The 18,058-nt window shown below is 36.6% G+C and overlaps 1 protein-coding gene across 1 annotated transcript in view; it reads left to right on the forward strand.

Annotated features, from left to right (window-relative positions):
* The window catches only part of LOC102235780 (corticotropin-releasing factor receptor 1-like), an 87,087-nt gene that overhangs the window by 12,663 nt on the left and 56,366 nt on the right, over window positions 1–18,058 (forward strand). Inside the window, exons 2-4 of the mRNA XM_014468684.2 lie at window positions 1,790–1,871; window positions 4,828–4,887; window positions 5,255–5,380. Of these exons, the coding sequence (XP_014324170.2) occupies window positions 1,790–1,871; window positions 4,828–4,887; window positions 5,255–5,380 (268 nt within the window). The remainder of the gene's footprint in view (window positions 1–1,789; window positions 1,872–4,827; window positions 4,888–5,254; window positions 5,381–18,058) is intronic.

Below are 18,058 nucleotides of genomic sequence, written 5' to 3' on the forward strand. Positions count from 1 at the left end.
TTCCATAATGTGACCTGATACACCTTTTGGTATTTCACGCCATTGAGATTGTCTGTTATAAACACAACCCTGATCAAAGGACGGCACATTTAAATACAAGTAAGTAATGAATTGTGAGCAACTTAAAGTTCTACTTTACCACTATTTTCTACTTTAAGAAAGATTTTGAATGATAAATTATCAATGGGAATGTTTTATTCAAGGAGGAAGTGAAACCTGGGCTCTATAGGGTAATTGTAGCCGGCCGGTTGTGTTCAGGAAACTGTTGTTGTAAGGTGTAGCTCAGTTTGGCATTTGATGGAGAGAGACAAGAAAGCCAAACCGATGACTGTCTTGTTTTGTGTTATGAAGCACCACCAACATGAGCTGCATGTGTGCTGGCTGTGAATCACTGGTTTCCAGATGTCTCCAGTGCGACACATAACACGATCCCCCCTCTTATTGTGTCGCCAGGCTTCCTGGTTTGAACTGTTTCCAGCTCGGCCCCCTGTCCAAAGCAGAGGAAACCCATTTAGGATCAAAGAGTGTAGATGCAATATTAATCCAAACAGCAGACTCCTCTTTGGTATCATTCAGTGAAACCACAAATACAGATTCTGTTGTTTCCCATCCCTCTGTGTGAAAGAGGAGGGCTGCTTATCTCATGCTGCTGTCTTGGTGGAAACACAACTCTGTCACATGAGACACGGCTGACGGAGGATGCTGCAGTATTATAATTATGTGCATTTTTTTATGTTTTTCTTTCCCATCTGCAGATGCAAAATACCCTGATGCCAAAATTACGCACAAACAGAAAAAGCTTTGAACTAACGAGTACAACCTACGGAAGATTTTTTTTTTCTGTTTCTATAAACATTACAATGTTAAAGGTTAGGAGTGATTTAAAAAAAAGACTTCTATTTTTTTTAAATTAAGCAAAATATTGGTAAGATGACAAGGAAAAAGTGTTCAGAGTTTAAAAATAATATGAGAGAAACGAAAGAATCCATTTGTTATCTATATCTGCTCTTCCTCTGAGGGTGGTGGGAGATTGGTGCCTTTCTCCAGTAGTTATCTGGTGAGAAGCGGTTAGCATACTGGACAGATCCTAATTCCTCACAGGGCAACACAGAGACACACAAACATGCATTCACACACTCATACCTGATGCAGTGTAGAAAGACCAAACAGCCTAAAGGACACAAGGAACCCAGAAAGAACCCTTACAGGCACAGGGAGAACATGCAAACTCCATGGAGAAAGACACCAGGCTGGGATTTGATCCCAGGACCTTCTTGCTGGAAGGCAACAGTGTTACCAACTGCAACCATGGAAACAAACAAAAGGCAGCTCTGTAAATAGAATGTAAATAGTTTTGGTTTTTATTTACTTTTTTTTTAAAGGATTAAATTGAAAGTGTGGAAATGACAAGATTATTTCTACACTTCTATAACAACCAGTAAAACCATAATAACCAATACTTTATTGTCATTACTGAAGTCACGCCCCTCGTGTTTTTGCTGTCCATGTGATATTTCACCATAATCCATAGCTCTATCCACAAATTCTCAATCAGATTGAAGTCAGAACATGATAAAAAAAATAACAACAATGTTATAGTTATAAAGGGGAAGCAGGAGGAACTTATGTTCCTTTCAAGGGTCTTAAAGGTTGTTGGGTTTAATTTAGTTTAATCTTATTTCCTGTAAAGAAATTAAAGATTCATTGAGCTGGTCAGAGAGAAGACATGTTCATATTTGATTCTGTGATTAAGCCTGACCTCTGTCACTCTCCTCTTCACTGTCTGCAGGTGTTTGCCGTTGTGAGCCTCCTCCCCTCAGCCTCCTTAGCAGATTTGACATGTGAAGCTCTGCTGGCAGGGAATGTCTCACGTAAGTTGAAGACGAGCATTAACTCGACGCTTATTACAACACTGCAGTCTGTTTTTTTTTTTTTACAAGCAGCTATTTCCCAGAGCTGTCAGACTTGAGTGTTTGAGCTCCTTGGCTTTTAGCACACTTGTGGGATTAAATTGATTTTCAGTCTTTTCTTTTTCATGTCCATAACCTCTAAATGCCAAAACCTCATCTTCAGTCTCAACTTTGTCCTCTTGAATATTGGAAAAATGTCTTTTTATATTATTTAATTTCCTTGTAGAGCTCACAAGTAAATGCAGACTGAGGAAAAGCAGGAAATATAAAGATTTGTTTTTTTTTTTTTTCAAAACAAAGATGCCCCAGGTTGTTCCAACTGGATTCATAATAAGTCTTTGTCTCTGGTGTAAAATTCAAACCATCTGGTGACCTTGAGGAAAAATACCACAGTCTGTTCTTCTAAATGTTAATTAGTTTTATTTCAAATCAGAAATGCAAATATTACCACTGCTGCTAAAGAGTATCTTGCTGTCATAATAAGTAACACCAATTGATTAGCCAGAGATCGATATTTGGAAGGGGAAATTTGTGAAAATCAATTTTTTTCTTTATCGACACACTAGTTTTATTTTAAATATATGAAAAATATTCTTTAGGCTGCAAAAATGCTACACCACTAAATTTGTGTGCTTACTTTTAAAGAAAGAAATGTCTTTTATGTACTTTTTTTGTGCTTTGTTATGTAGGTGCTAAAATGTTCCATTCATGGACAGATGATGCATAATGAACAAGTAGATAATTCCTGCAAACTAAATGCCAGGATGGTTGTTTATCGGTGCCTTTTCCTCAACGACCCATTTTCTGATCCAACACCCACATTGGCAGGATTACAGGGACATCCAATCCTCCAAATTAAACCACACAATGCATCCCACTGTGCAGCAGAATGATGCTGAGACACGATGGCGTAGCTCTCATATAGCCCTAAATATCTCCACTTAAAAATAGACTAAGCTGTTAAATGACTTGCGTACCCAATGTATTTATATTGCCGTATAATGTCACACACACAGCTGAAGTCCATGTACGATGCTTCAATAACTTCAGACAACAATGTTCAGACAGTAGTTCTGCGCTATTAATTTCCTGACCTATGCCATTAGTTTTACAGCCTTTCCTTTTCAGCAGTGTTAAGCTTGTTGCACATGCTAATCATATTTGTTGTCATGTCATCAATGAAGACATGTATACAAACGCTTGACAGAAAAAAAAGCAAACGATGTAGCAATGCATAATACACAGAGGCCACACCAGAGAAAGTTAATGATGCAAAACACTCCGTCTTTAACATTGGTTTATTTAGTGAAGATTTATAGTCCAATTTAGTTAATGAGGAGGAGGAATTCTGGAGAAAAGTTGTCTGAAAGACCAAAAGTTGTCTTGGAGACAAAACAAAGTGGCACCCTTTAGTGGACTTTAAAAGCTCCCTATTAAGCCCAGTGGTGTAATTAGTGTAATTAATTAGCCATCCAGTGGTTGTGCAAGTGTAACTTTTTTCACATAACTAGTTGTCATCGTACATGTGAAGGTTTAACTTTACCACACCATGTACGCCTGGAAGTGTTCCAAAGACTGTGTTTTACCACTTAAGCTATGTACTGCAACTTTGTTTTCAGGCAGTTCTTTTCAGGTTAGCCCTAAAAATGAACTTCAAGCTAATGTGTGTGATGGATGGAAGGGAAGCTAAAATACAGAGATCACAGATGGACTCTGTTTTCTCAATTATTTGGCTCAGACACAGAGAAAATAAATGTGCTGCTGCAGCTAACTTTTGGGGCAAAACACACAGGGGAGCATTTGGAGATAAGTTATTAATTTTCCTGCAGTCTGCAGAAACCATTAGGTGTTTAGCAACAGACGACACAGGAGAAGTAAAATCTGTAAGAGAAAGCATTTTCTTACCTGACAAACTTTATGCTCACAAACAATAACCAAGGTCACCTCAAAGGTCTGTCTGTTGACTTCCATGCATGGCTAGTAGATTTATCTGTGGCATAAACTATGTTGATCTTTCATTCCTTAGTTATGAGCTCCTTGTGTGAAATCTAACATTCCAGTTGTTTTAAAATCTGGGGCAAAATGTATTTTCAACAGAGAAAAATGAGTGTTTCCTTTTCAGAAGTTTTTTGTAGCAGACTCCCTCCAACCTTTTCTGTTGCCAGTAAGTGACTACATATCTAATTGAAAATGTCTTTTTTTAATCAATGTGTCTATGAGAGTATCTTCAAGATGATGTCAATAAATAAATGACTTTGTCTTCCAGAGATGGAAGTTGTATGCGTATTTTTAAAAAAAAATTTATTTAAAACAGTCTTCCTATGTGTGGAAAAATAATGTACTCTTAGAAATGGTGGAAACCATTTCATATTTTCTTTTTTTTAGACTTTCTAGCTTTTCAAGTTTGTTTAACAGATTCCGATGAAAAATCTAATAATACATTGTCTCTTAGAGAGTTTTCATGTTTTCTGTCATATTAGTACTTTTGAAATTGTGAAGTCATGTTTCAGGAAACAACTTGTTTTGTTTTTGTCTATGTTTAGGAGATTTTTTTCATGTTTTTCGCACCACATATGGGTGAAAACACTGGTTACAGGAAGAGGTGATGAAAGCTCAATATCGAGTGCCACCTTTTGCCCCAGGGGAGGATCCCTTATTTCCGGATTCTTTTTATCCAAATCCTGTGGAGTTATTGCAGAAATAATGGCCTGACCTTCAGGGCACGTCTAGATTCATATTTGCAGGTAGCGTCCTGGAATTGCTCCAGGAAAGGTCCGTCACCGATGTTTACCACTACCATTTATTCCTTATCATCTCTGGCTGTTAAGGAAAATCTAATAAGATTTTTATAACCTTGAATAAAATGTGTAAATGAAGAGTGGGTTTGCTGATGAAGTTGTTTCCCTTTGGATTGCAGTGCAGTCCCTGGTCGCCTCCTGGAACCAAACCCTGAGCAACACCACAAGCCAGTGGAGCGGTGAGTCGGACACACTACACCCCTCAGATGTGCTAAACCGATTCCCCACGAAGTCACTACAAAGCAGAGTCACTGTGGAATACCACACAGGGGAGCCGAGTTAGACACAAACCAAGATTATTAAAACTAACATCAAAGACGGGAGCAGTGCTGGAAATAGATCGGGCACCGGAGACGATGTTCTCAGCTCAGCGAAACAAAGCACAGGAGTAATCATTAAAACCTGTGCACACACAAGCAGGAGATTCAGCTCCACAGCTGAATATCCAACACTACTGCTGCATTGTCAGAGTTTCGTGATGTCTATTTGTAGTCGGAAATGAATGCACAACTGCTGCGGCCTTTTTTTTTCCCCCTCATCATTCAGGTTCAGGAATCTACTGTGAAACCTCCATCGATGGCATTGGCACATGCTGGCCCAGGAGCAGCGCTGGCCAGATGGTGTCCCGGCCCTGTCCCAAGATGTTTTACGGTGTCAGATACAACACCACCAGTAAGTCCCGGCTGTCACATCCTCCCAGTAAAAATCAGGCACAGCAGATTAAATCCAAGATTTACAGTGCTGTGGAAAAAGTTTGTACCCCCTTACAAATGTTTCATTTTGTTGCGCTTAAATCTTACAGATGATCAAACTAAATTTAATGTCAGGCAAGCATCCAAGTAAGTTCAAAATACAGTTTTGGAACTATGATTTTATTCATTAAGGAAAATAAGCTATTCAAACCAACTGTATATACCTACGTAAAAGTCAAAGGCCCATTAATCTCATAATTGATTATGTTGGTAAATAATGTCATCAAAGGCTTGTGAAAACTGCCACTGCTACTTTTGCATCACTATGATCTACTGTTCATTTAGTTTTTATTTAGTCATATTGGAGTTTTTGTTTTTTTAGCATAAACTGCCTGTTTAAGATCACCCTACAGCATTTAATATAAAGTCCAGACTTTGACTATGCCACTTGAAAACCCTCAGTCAGAAGTGGACTTCTTTGGCTCATTGTCCTTCTGTGTAATTCAAGAGTGTTTTAGCTTAAGGTCATATGAATACTGTATATTCTTATTCAGGATTTTCTAGTTCTGAGTCATAGTTCTATCAATTACTCCAAGTCCTCCAGGGACTAAAGCATTCCCATATAATGATCACACTACCACCATGTTTTACTGTTTGTATGATGTTTACCTCACTGTGCTCAACTGGAGCCCCAAAGACTTGGTACTGGCTTTGTAACATCTACTGACCGATAGATGACAATTTGTTTGTTTCTCATTTGTATTTAGACTTATTCACTTCATGCTGTCATACAAGTTGTGGCTTGTGAAGTTTCACCTGGAAAATATTCTAGTTGAGCCATGATTTAATCTGATTAATGCTTTTTTTTATTATTTTGGAGCATCTTAGGTTGGATAACATTTTTTTCCATTAATAAATGAAATCATAATTTAAGAACTGCATTTTGTTTTTACTTCACTGATCTCTTTCTCCAACATTAAAATGTGCTTGTGGGTCTGAAACACTTAAGTGTGACAAGAAAGTAAATCCGCAAGAAACGTGCAAATCTCACAGAACTATAAACTGGCCTCTCTAACACCCAGTTCCTTCTCTCCACTTTTACCCTATGGGCAAATCCTGCTTTTGTTTGCAGAAATTACCATGAGCATATAAATTGGTGAGAAGACATATGAAATTTCAAAAAGATAAAGGAAAGAAATCATGGATGCAGAAGTTATTAAAGCTGGAAATGCTCATAGAAGATCAAATCAACATGACTGAAAAAGTACAAAAGAAAATCCCACTGTGAAAAAGTGTTTCTGTCAGCCCTAAATGGTGAAAAGAGGAAAAGGCCGTATCTTAAAATCGAAGCTGAATTACTGACGTCTGAAGCATTTAAGCCTGATAATTCTCCAAGGTCTCTGAGGTCTCTTCAGTCGTTCGTGTTTGTTATTGTGTCAATAGAAAGAAAATCAAGTTAGGAATTAAAAAATCTAATTAGCCCTCTTCTATTTATAGCCAAAGTTCTTCTGAAGAAATTACATTAGTTTGTTGCACATAAACCATGGGCAGTTTGTTTCATTATTGTGTTTTTGTATGTCAAGAGATTTGAGGTTTGCTGCAGAATATGCAGTTAAAGTTTAATAATTGATCAGATTTTTTTTAATTGTTTTCAGTAAAATCTACACCAACCAATTTAAAATTCTAGTGTCGAATAATCTAATTTACATTAATTTTTAGAGCTTCTGGGGCTGAACTTTTTTTGAACTTGCTTGTGAAAATGTTTAGACTAAAGTTGTTCTAACTGAAGCTACCATGCTGCCTCAACTTTGCAAATTTAATTTGATGCTGTCTGAGGGAAAATCTCTTCTCAAAATTAATAATTCAGATATACATTTATCAGCTGTCACAAGCTGGGGTTTTTTTCTCACTTCACATCTTTGTGGTCCTGAATGGGATTTACCTGCTTCGGTAAAACAGAGACTACTGCACACTCTGCTTTTACTACTCTTGATATATGCACAACATGATGGAAAAAGGACCCGATTACAGGACCCCTGCATTTGGGTCCTTTTTCTAACTAATCCTAGTGAACTGGGGTCACTGTAGTTACCATTCATGATATACAAATATACAACATCTGGATCTGTATGGTTCGATGAACTACTGCATAGGTTCCCACTTCATGAAAGTAGGGTGTTGTTCATCATCATAATGATATTCCAAATATTATGTCTGTGTTTTATTGATTGGCATTCGAAAGGTTTTTATAATTCAGTTCATGATTTTTATTATTGCTTGACAGATTTTGACATAGTCAGTTCATTAGTATTGCTTTAAAGGTCTTGTCTTAGATGGACTTGTAGACATTTATTTAATGTCTACATTGTTTTGTTCTTTGTTCTTTTCTCTATGATTACTAATATTCTTCTCCCTTCATTCGTTACTTCTTTCAGTCCTAGTTCAGCCGTCCTGTATTTATTTATCATTCATATTGCCTCAGTCTGCCTGTTTGCCTTCTCTCCCAGCTGCACCATGTTTCTAATCAGCCACCTGCCTCTTGTCAGTGCTCACACTCTTCAGTATTTAAGCTCCTGGATATTCATTGTTTATTGCTGGAATCTTTCTCTACTTTTTTGCCTGTCACCCAGTTCATTTTTTGTCCCATGTTTCAAAACTCTGCATTTGTTCTAGTTTACTAAAATATTTATCACAGTTCTGCTCTGAATTTGGTCCTCGTTTTTTTTTTTTTTTTAACGTGATAAAAGCCTTTCATTTCTGAGACACTTTCCTGTTCTGTTTGCACTTGCATATAATTGTTTGAACAGAAGAAAGTGGCTTTCCATAGGAGTCTGGAAATTGTACCCAAGGATAACATCAGACTTCTGGACATCGGTTATACTCACATGTCTTGTCTGATTTAGTCGTCTATTTATTTGCTTCTTCTTTGAGATGACAAATAAGTGCAGTCTAAATGTTTAAATGAGCTGCTGTTTAGTGGGAATGTATAAGCAATGTTGGTGTCTTTTAGCTTAGTTTAATCTCTACCACTTTCTGAAGGACATTCACACTCCTCTCTTTTTTTGTGACGCTAAACAAAAGTGACTTTTTCTATCTTTTTTCTTTGAAAACCACGGCCAGCTGTGGTGTAAAACTAAGCTGTGAGGGTGCAAAGGGTGAAGGAAAAACAGAGAAGTTGAATCTCAGGTGGAAAAACAATGACTTCATGGTATCTGTGCTGCTCTGAAGTTGGAAAAAGCTGCAGAGTTTGGAAACAACTAAGATATAAAATATTTCCGTAATAAGATAGGAAAAGTATAATGGCGTGCAACAAAATTGTTTTGTGTATCCAGACAGAAAAAATAATCACGACAATGCAAGACTTTCCTGCTGCTAGATATTGTGCTTGTTTGTTTAAAGAAATAAGCAGAAAAACTGATTCCTAAAGATAAAATGTGGGTCAAGCAGAAGCAGCCAAGTGCATCTGGTCAAACGCATCTGATTTACTGATGATCTGGATGAGCGAGCAACTCCATAAAAGCAGAAGTTTAGTTTGTGTGAAAAAAAAAATACAACAAATTTAACACACCATCATATATCACCCTTAAGCCATGTTCAAATATCTCTATTCCAAGACTTTTCACATTGGTACTGTTTGTTTATTTTTTCTTTAAAAAATCTCTGTATGTCTGATTTGATAGCTGTGAGTGTTGCTCTGGGATAATAGTGTGTTTTATTTGAACTTTAAAGCCACACTTGTTCAGTCATAAATCAACTAAAATGCCACTCAAAGTGTAAATTATTTGAGATGCAAAATCAGCTGCAAACCTGATATTCTCCTTATTAATGTTTAGTAGAGAGGCATCATTCAAGGATCTGGTTAATCCAGATGTTCTGTTTAAAATATCTGATCATCTAAGCCTGGAAAAAAAAAAGTTTTTATCTCAACATTCCTTGTTTGTGGTCCATCAACACCTCAGAGGAGAACGTTTCTGTGCAAACTCTCAGAAATCTGTGTCTGCTCGACGTCCGCTGAGAGTTTTCCTCACTTTATTCTGGCTAGCAAAAGCCTTACTTGTTTTCTGTTAGACTGATACTCTGTCCCAGGTGGGACCGAAAGACTAATCCTCTCTATTTACTTCCAAGTCTGTCCAACAGACCTTTTTTATTTTCTTCGTCAGAGTAATCCAGGCCAAATTTAACAGCTATACAAGCTTTAAGAGTGACAGATGTTTCCAATCAGACATGATTTGTAATCTGTTGTTCTGGAATTGTGTAATTATGGAAGAGAGAAGTTGAACACGTAACTCTTTTTCTTCTTTCTAGCTAGAAAGAAATCAGATAAATAACAGAGTTTCCAAGAGTCTAGTGAAGTCTGAATAACCATTATGACCTACTTTGTTAGATAAGTGAACTTAGCTTAGCTAAGCATGAAGTTAGAGATTTACTCTTAATCTTAGAAGTATTTTTCATTAATTACGTACCCTTGTAAGTTTATGATTTATATTTACAACCAGTAAATATGCATAAATATAATTACTTGAAAAAAATAACAGATTTAAACTTTTATTCTGTGACTCATGATGTATGACAGGAAGGAAACCATCTTGAGTCTTGATCTCCTAAACTTGTTTTTAAAATGAAACAAATCTTTGTGTCTGTTTCTGTGTCTTCAGGTCGACTCAAATGAGGACTTGAGCAGAAAACTGTGAACTTTTTAGGGAAGTAAACTATTAGAAAATGTTGCATTTAACAGAAAAGCAAAGCATATAAACTAATAATGATGTACACTGGATTTTATTTCATCCGTATTACCAGCTAAGTGCGATGGGCTTTTTTTTATTTTTTTTATTGAGCTCTGATTCACTTTTTGTTTTCAGTAAACAGCTTTAAAATCTCTCCATGCACAGAGTAAAGTTTCTATGCATGAAAGTTTGAATAAGTAATTCAGCTCTTTGGCGATTCAATCAATAAACTCTGTGAAAAACAAAGTATGAAAAGTATGTTTTACTCAGCAAAATAAGTTCTTTTATAGGAAAAAGCTGTGTTATTGTTTCTTCTTTTTTATTGCACCTATGACAGGATAAAATATAAGCAAACTGCACTATACTGGACATCTACACTTAATTCTTTTCATCCTCTCCTCACAAATCCGTATGTTTACCTTGTAAGTTGAGAGGTTGCTTACTTTAACATCCCGGTGCTCCTGTTCAGTAAACTTTGTCAGAGTTTTAACATAAGAAAGAAGGAAAATTTTTCACATCAAGAATATCCTGTTACCTTTCTCAAGGTCTTTGACAGAAACCTTAAAAACTTTGCTTTACGAGTGTGCTCCCCACATTTTTATTTTGTTGAAATCTTTGAGTATTTGAAGTTTGAGTAAGTTTATATAAACTTATTTTTAAGTTGCATAAGTCTCTGTTTAAGACATTTCATGGCCAAACTCACTATAACCATTTACAAAGACTGAGTGCTGCGCTTCATAAATGTGTCCATCCAGTCACATAAAAAGGTGAAAAGGTTATATTACAAGTAATGAACTTTGAATAATGTGACACATTCTTCACAAAGTTACTAAATGTGGCCTTGGTCTTTCTTTTGTTGCTGTTATGTCTTGGAGTCATAGTGAAGTCATAAGAAAAAAAAAAGCATAATATGAAATAAAGTTTTCAGCTGCTGAAGAAATATAAAATGACAAATCAGAATTACACAGAGAAAAAGAACAGACTTTTTAAATAAAAAAAATCAGCAATAAGTCTGAAAACAAGAAAACATTTTTGTTTTATCAAAGTTTTAATTCATATTTTCAGGATTATTTGCACTGGAAATAAACTTCCTTCAAACAGGGGTGGTTTACTGCTTTTCATCATGTGCAAACAAATTAAAATGTTAATTTTATTCATTTTCTAACAATGAAAACGTACAATTTGTGTTAAATCTAACCCTGGTGGGCTTGCTGACAACATTTTTAGCCCACCAAAATGGACTTATATCAGAACCTGCTCTTTTCTGAGCAAGAGGAAACAAGACATTTATTTCAAGACCTAGAAATGTGCTTGTGTAAACCAATAATAAAATCACAGCGTCTGTCATTGTCACGACTCATTGTCAAAATGCTGAATTTATCTTGCATTTGTCCTGCTTGCTTGCTGCCTGTATTTAGGCCACTGCAGCTCTCTGCCTTAATGTAAACAAAAAATTAACTAAATGAGATGAAAGCAAACATTTCTTTGTATTTTTGAAAGTCTGAACTTCTGAACCTTGAGGAGCCTCTCCAGAGAGAAAGTGAGCCGGGCTGGAAGTCAATCGCAGATCATCAGTAATTTGACTCTGTGAGGTTTGTTGCACATTCAGGATTAACGTAATCTTCTCTCGCAAATGACCTAACAGTCCAGAAAAATTGCCCAATGGTTGACTTTAGAAGTAAAGGTCAATAGCTGAGAATGTTTCTTTGCTTGAAAGCTGTCCAGAACGCCTGATTAACGCCTCAGTGGTTTAAATACTTAAACTCATGATAAACTGTAGGGAATTAATAAATGATACCTGCAGCAGCTGTAGTGGTTAATTCAAACATCAGTTATGTAGTAAGTTGTAATGGCAGGTAAAAGAAGGACATTTGACAAAACATCTTTTTTTTTGTTTGTTTCTTCTCAAAGTGCTGCTGAAGCGCCATCCTGACAACCTTTCTCTTCATTCGGTGACGTGTGAATACATTATTTTTGCCCAAGGTCTCCCGTTCCGTTCCCTTGAGCTGATAGTTGGATTCTTTTAACATCATGAACACTTAACAAAAGGCTGCAAAACTTTCTCTGAGATTGATGTTACTCAGAAGCGTCAAGAGCGTGCATTTTAAAAAGGAGCAGATGAGTCAGGGTTTTCAGTGGTGGAGTCATGCAGAAGATTTTAATTTAAATGCTAACCACATCCTCATCAGTCGCAGTTGTGTGTTCTGTTTAATAAGATGAAATGGGTTTAATGCTGGAATTACGTGGTAAACACTGCGAATTTTAAACTTGATTGATAGGGGTTTTTTTGTGCACAGTAATTATAAAAATTAGATTATGTTTCAGTTTGATGCATCACAGCTGATGAATTTGTATTGATAGGCAGATCTCAGTATCAGGAAATTATCTCTCCTGTTGCAACATGCGGTTGCAACAGGATCTTTCCATGAATGGAAAGATAAAAAGCTGCAATCTTCTTTCATATTTAGTCATGTTAGGCAGTTTAGCTCAAATTGATTCAAACACCTGCCAGATATAGACTTAAAGTAACCTTTTAACTTAACCAGCATGTTTTTAATGGACGAGAACGGGTATAGTCAATAAAATGAATACACTCTGCATAGCTTCCAGTGAAGAATGGCAGAATCAGATGCTGCACTTTTGCACAGTGATGTGCTTTTACATTGTACTGCTCAAACCTTGTAAAATCAAGGTAAAATGGAGAGTCTCTCAACACAAGCCCGCAGGATACAGAAGATTTCAAAGATCCTAGAAAGAAACCTAGTGAGAAATGTCTCTGAAGACCTTGCGGTATCCACAGTAAAAGACTATTGTGGGTCTAAAGTGTCTAGAACTTTGAATATTGTTGAGACGGAAGAAGTCCCAACCAAAGGAGAATATTTGAAGATTTTTACAGAAGATCTGAGGCTTTCAGTAGCGAAACCAAGCTGCAGTTGTCACTTTGTCTTTCTACATGAAGATGACCCAAAATATACTCATGCTTCGCTACAGAAATACCATCAGAAGAGCAACATGAACGTTATTGACTCACCTGCAAAATCCCATTTAAAGTCTGTGAGATGACCAGAAAACAAAGGCCATTAAACCTTAAATCTTGAAAGCTCTGCACAGCAATGGAAAATTCACAAAGACACTGCATGTTTAAAAAATGTTGAACCATGTTTGTTCACATGGTTCAATTAAACACCACAGCTTCCTCATAGCAGCTGTCACAGTCATCACCTAAGATCAGCAATAACACCTTATCTCTGAACTTAAGATGAAACGTCACATAATTCTGAATATATTAGATCTTTTCCAGAGGTTACTTAAAGTATTTCTATTTGGAGAGTCATTTGTTGTTGGTCGACTAAACCAAACAAATCAGATTCCAGAACAGGGTCATAATATCCGCCTCTAGAGTTGCTGATGGTATTTAACAGCCAGGAAGTTGTTTTCAATGAAAACAGCCAGAAGCCATGCAGTTCCTCTCTGTCTAATGGAAGCAGTTGTTAGTAGCTTGTAATGTTTTCTGAAGGTGTTCTTTGGTGGCAGCATTTTGGAAAGAAACATGTTTTTGTTATCTCAAATATTTTCTTGTACAATACATAGATAATATATAAATATATCTTTCGAAATGGACTTACAGGATCAAATAATTAGCTACATCTGGTTAATCTTCAAGTGCCGTCACACTTTTAGAAAATTTTCCCCTTATTTTGATTCAATGACTTTGTAAACTTATTGCAAATAAAAAAACATTGTCCTGCCTAGAGATACTAACACCCTGGTGCTTTCACAACTGTTTTTGTTTTTTTTTTTCCTTTTGGTCATCAGATTTTTTGCTGTTCTTGTTTATGGAAACGAGAAACTGAAAGTTCAATAAAAATGGTCCATTGTCGTCAAGAGGAGGTGTCTGTTTTGGGATATTCAAAGCTAATAGAGCTTTAGATAAACTCCTTGTTGGGCTTAAGTAAGAGACTGGCATATTTCACTATGGGGTTATGAAGACAGATGAATGTGAGGTAGAAATAGTCTTCCTCTGACAGTTTGACGTCCTTTACAAACTGTGTAATTTAAGCTATTGTACCACAACATCATTAATTACACTCACAAGGTTTTATTCTTAAATCTTAACGTTCAGATGTTTACAGCTAAGACATTTTGAGTTATCTTCACCGAGACACTTGACAGGTTTTGGAAGCTGTAAAAGCTGCTGCCTAAAATTAAAGAGAAATGTGCAGGAACCAAAATAGTCACTAAGGAATGCAGACAAGCCGCCTAAACAGGTGTATCAAATTTAATTTGCATTGCTACTGAGAATCAAGGTTTCCTTTATGCACAAAGGAGCTATTCTGCAAAAAACCTCTCTGTAATATTTAGATGTAAACACAAAACGGTGTTTTTGAGGGGAAAACCCTTGAAATCATCACACAGTTGAAGTCATAAATTCTCCTAAAATGTTTGTGGGCCTGTATGGTCCGACGAAGCTGCAGAGGTTCTGCAGAGTTCATGACTGTTTGTTCAGAGCTGAGGGAAAATTCATGTCCTGATTGGGCTTAAACTGAAGTGAAGACAGATTTGTTGTACCAAAACATACTTCTGTGCGTCTGTACTCCACATACCCAAAAAGAACATAAGCTGTGAAGTACAGAAAAGGAGGTCAAAATGTTGCATGCAGAGATCCCAGAACGCCTTCCTTGAATGGCAATTTTTCTGGTGCCTTTTTTAGGTCAGAAATTAAACATTTAGAATTAACTCCCAACTATAGTTTATCTTAAATGTTTTTGCCGTCACTGCAGCTGACAAAAAAAAAAAAAAAACATGGAAAACATGCATTCATTTCATTCATCATTTATTAAGAGAAATAATTTATCCTCTAGTGACTCGTAAAACTGTTCCTACCTTCTTCCACGAAGGGAAACTTCAGTGTGTTTTTATCAGAATGTTATGTTGTTAACCTAATAACTGAGATAAAGCTCAAATAAATAATTTTACAAAATCTCCTCTCTTGAATGAAATTCAGCATCTGCCTTCTGAAGTCCATTGTAGTTAATACAACCCCTGGCAAAAAGTATGGAATCACCAGTCTTGGATGAGCACTCATTCAGACATTTCATGCTGTAAAACAAACTCAGATCAAAAACATGATACAATATTAAGGTCGTTCCAAAGTGCAACGTGTTGGCCTTCAGGAACACTCAAAGAAATGAAGAGAAAACATTGTGGAAGTCAGTGAATGATACTTTTATTGACCAAACACAGGGAAATAAATATGGAATCACTCAATTCTGAGGAAAAAAGTATGGAATCATGAAAAACGCATAAACAAAAGACCATTCAAAATACATCACTAGTATTTAGTTGCACCACCTTTGGCTTTTATAACAGCTTTCAGTCTGTGAGGCATGGACTTGATGAGTGACAAACAGTATTCTGCATCAATTTGGTGCCAACTCTCTTTGATAGCAGTTGCCAGATCAGCTTTGCTGGTTGGACCCTTCTTGTGGACCATTTTTTTCAATCTCCACCACAGGTTTTCAATTGGGTTGAGATCTGGACTATTTGCAGGCCATGACATCGACTGAATGTGTCTTTCTTCAAGGAATGCCTTCACTGTTTTTGCCCGATGGCACGATGCATTGTCATCTTGGAAAATTATTTCATCATCACCAAACATCTGTTCAATTGAAGGGATGAGAAAACTGTCCAAAATGTCAATGTAAACTTGTGCATTGATAGAAGAATTAACCACAGTCATCTCCCCAGTGCCTTTGCCTGACATGCAGCCCCATATCATCAAGGACTGTGGAAATTTGGTTGTTTTCTTCAGGCAGGCCTCTTCATAAATCTCACTGGAACGGCACCAAACAAAAGTTCCAGCATCATCACCTTGTCCAATGCAGATTCTTGACTCATCACTGAAGACAACTTTCATCCAGTCATCCACAGTCCATGATTGCCTCTCCTTAGCCCATTGGAGTCTCGTTCTTTTATGTTTAGGTGTCAATGCTGGTTTTCGTTTAGCTTTCCTGTATTGAAATCCCATCTCCTTTAGGCGATTTCTTACGGTTCGGTCACATACATTGACTCCAACTTCCTCCCATTTATGCTTCATCTGTTTAGTTGTACTTTTTCGGTTTTCAAGACAAATGGCCTTAAGTTGTTTGTCTTGACGCTTTGATGTCTTTCTTGGTCTACCAGTACGCTTGGCTTTAACAACCATTCCATGCTGTTTGTATTTGGTCCATATCTTGGATACAGCTGACTGTGAACAGCCCACATCTTTAGCAACCATGCGTGAAGGGTTACCTTCTTCAAGACGTTTCACAATCCTCTCTTTTGTTTCAAGGGACATTTCTCTTGTTGGAGCCATGGTTCTCACCACTCCACTTCGTCCAGCAGCCCTCCAAGGTGTCATGACTGCAGGTGTTTTGAACTGCACACTAACGGGCACATCTAATCTGGGGCAGGTGTCCATTTAGGGAAAGGAAATAGACTGGGTGTGTCCTTTTTTTTCTACCTCCAATTTGAGTGATTCCACACTTTTTTCCTCAGAATTGAGTGATTCCATATTTATTTCCCTGTGCTTGGTCAATAAAAGTATCATTCACTGACTTCCACAATATTTTCTCTTCATTTCTTTGAGTGTTCCTGAAGACCAACACGTTGCACTTTGGAACGACCTTAATATTGTATCATGTTTTTGATCTGAGTTTGTTTTACAGCATGAAATGTCTGAATGAGTGCTCATCCAAGACTGGTGATTCCATACTTTTTGCCAGGGGTTGTAGAGTCCTCTTATGTGTAATTTCTCAGTATGAATTCAGCTGTTTTTTGAAACATGGTGGTCTGCTAGATAGCATGGTGGTGACAGCATCAGGCTGTGGCGATAGTTTTCATCAGCAGTTAGAGGGAGGCTTGTCAAAGTGGATGTAAAGATGGATAGAGCTAAGCCGTCCTTTAATAAAAACCTGTTAGAAGCTGCAAAAGACTTGAGGCCGAATTGGAGATTTTCCATTAGGAAGCATCTCCAATAAAATGGGTTAAATATGTGATATAACGGCCTAGTCCAAGTTCAGACCCAAACTCAGTGAAATGTTAGTGGCAAAACTTGAAAATGTATCTTTGCAGGCTTTTGCTAGGCAATTTGACTGAACTTTAGCTATGTTGAAAAGATAAATTGATATTTAGTAACCTGGTAGAAATAGACTATACTTTATAAAATTAGCATCTTTCGTTGTAGTAGCAATGTTCTGCTATTGATCAAGTGGAAACAGAATTTATCCCAAATGAATGAATCTAAATGAATTAGAAGAGATACGTTGACAGTATATTTTTAACTCCTCCCAGGTTTTTTTTTTGTTTGTTTGTTTGTTTAAGATAATTAAATTCTTGGGGATAAAATAGATTTCTTCACAAGTTTTATTTTTATTTTATAGGGTCTGAATAGGATGTTTCTGTTCATGTCAGAGAACATCAGATGAATGTGAGGATTTTCATCTCATGCCGGCAAATTTGAAAGCCGTAACAGAGACTGGAAATAAAATATCTAACTTAGTCAAATTTCTTATTTTGATGAAGACAGCAAATTGTAGAAGCCACAAGTGGAGAAAAGGTTTTTGTTGTGGCTGTTGCTTGAAAATGTTATAACTGTAAGGCTTTAAACGAAATCATCTTAAATTCTTAAAATGGAAATGTTCTCAAGGTTCCCAACAAACTGAAAATAATTGCAGCTTTATTATTATTTTAGTTCTTTTTTTGCTTTTGTTACTGTTTCTTATCGACATAAATACAAATAAATAGTAATAATTGCAGAAAAGGGAAACAATCAAATGTTTTTATAACATTGTCTATGAGGTGAACTTTATTGATGAGGTTTTATGAACGTTTACACCCCGTTTTAACCCACATTGTAAAAAGACACCAGACAAAGTATCTAATGCAGCATTTAT

Source organism: Xiphophorus maculatus, chromosome 10 (assembly GCF_002775205.1).
Source record: "Xiphophorus maculatus strain JP 163 A chromosome 10, X_maculatus-5.0-male, whole genome shotgun sequence".
Classification (NCBI taxonomy): Eukaryota; Metazoa; Chordata; class Actinopteri; order Cyprinodontiformes; family Poeciliidae; genus Xiphophorus; species Xiphophorus maculatus.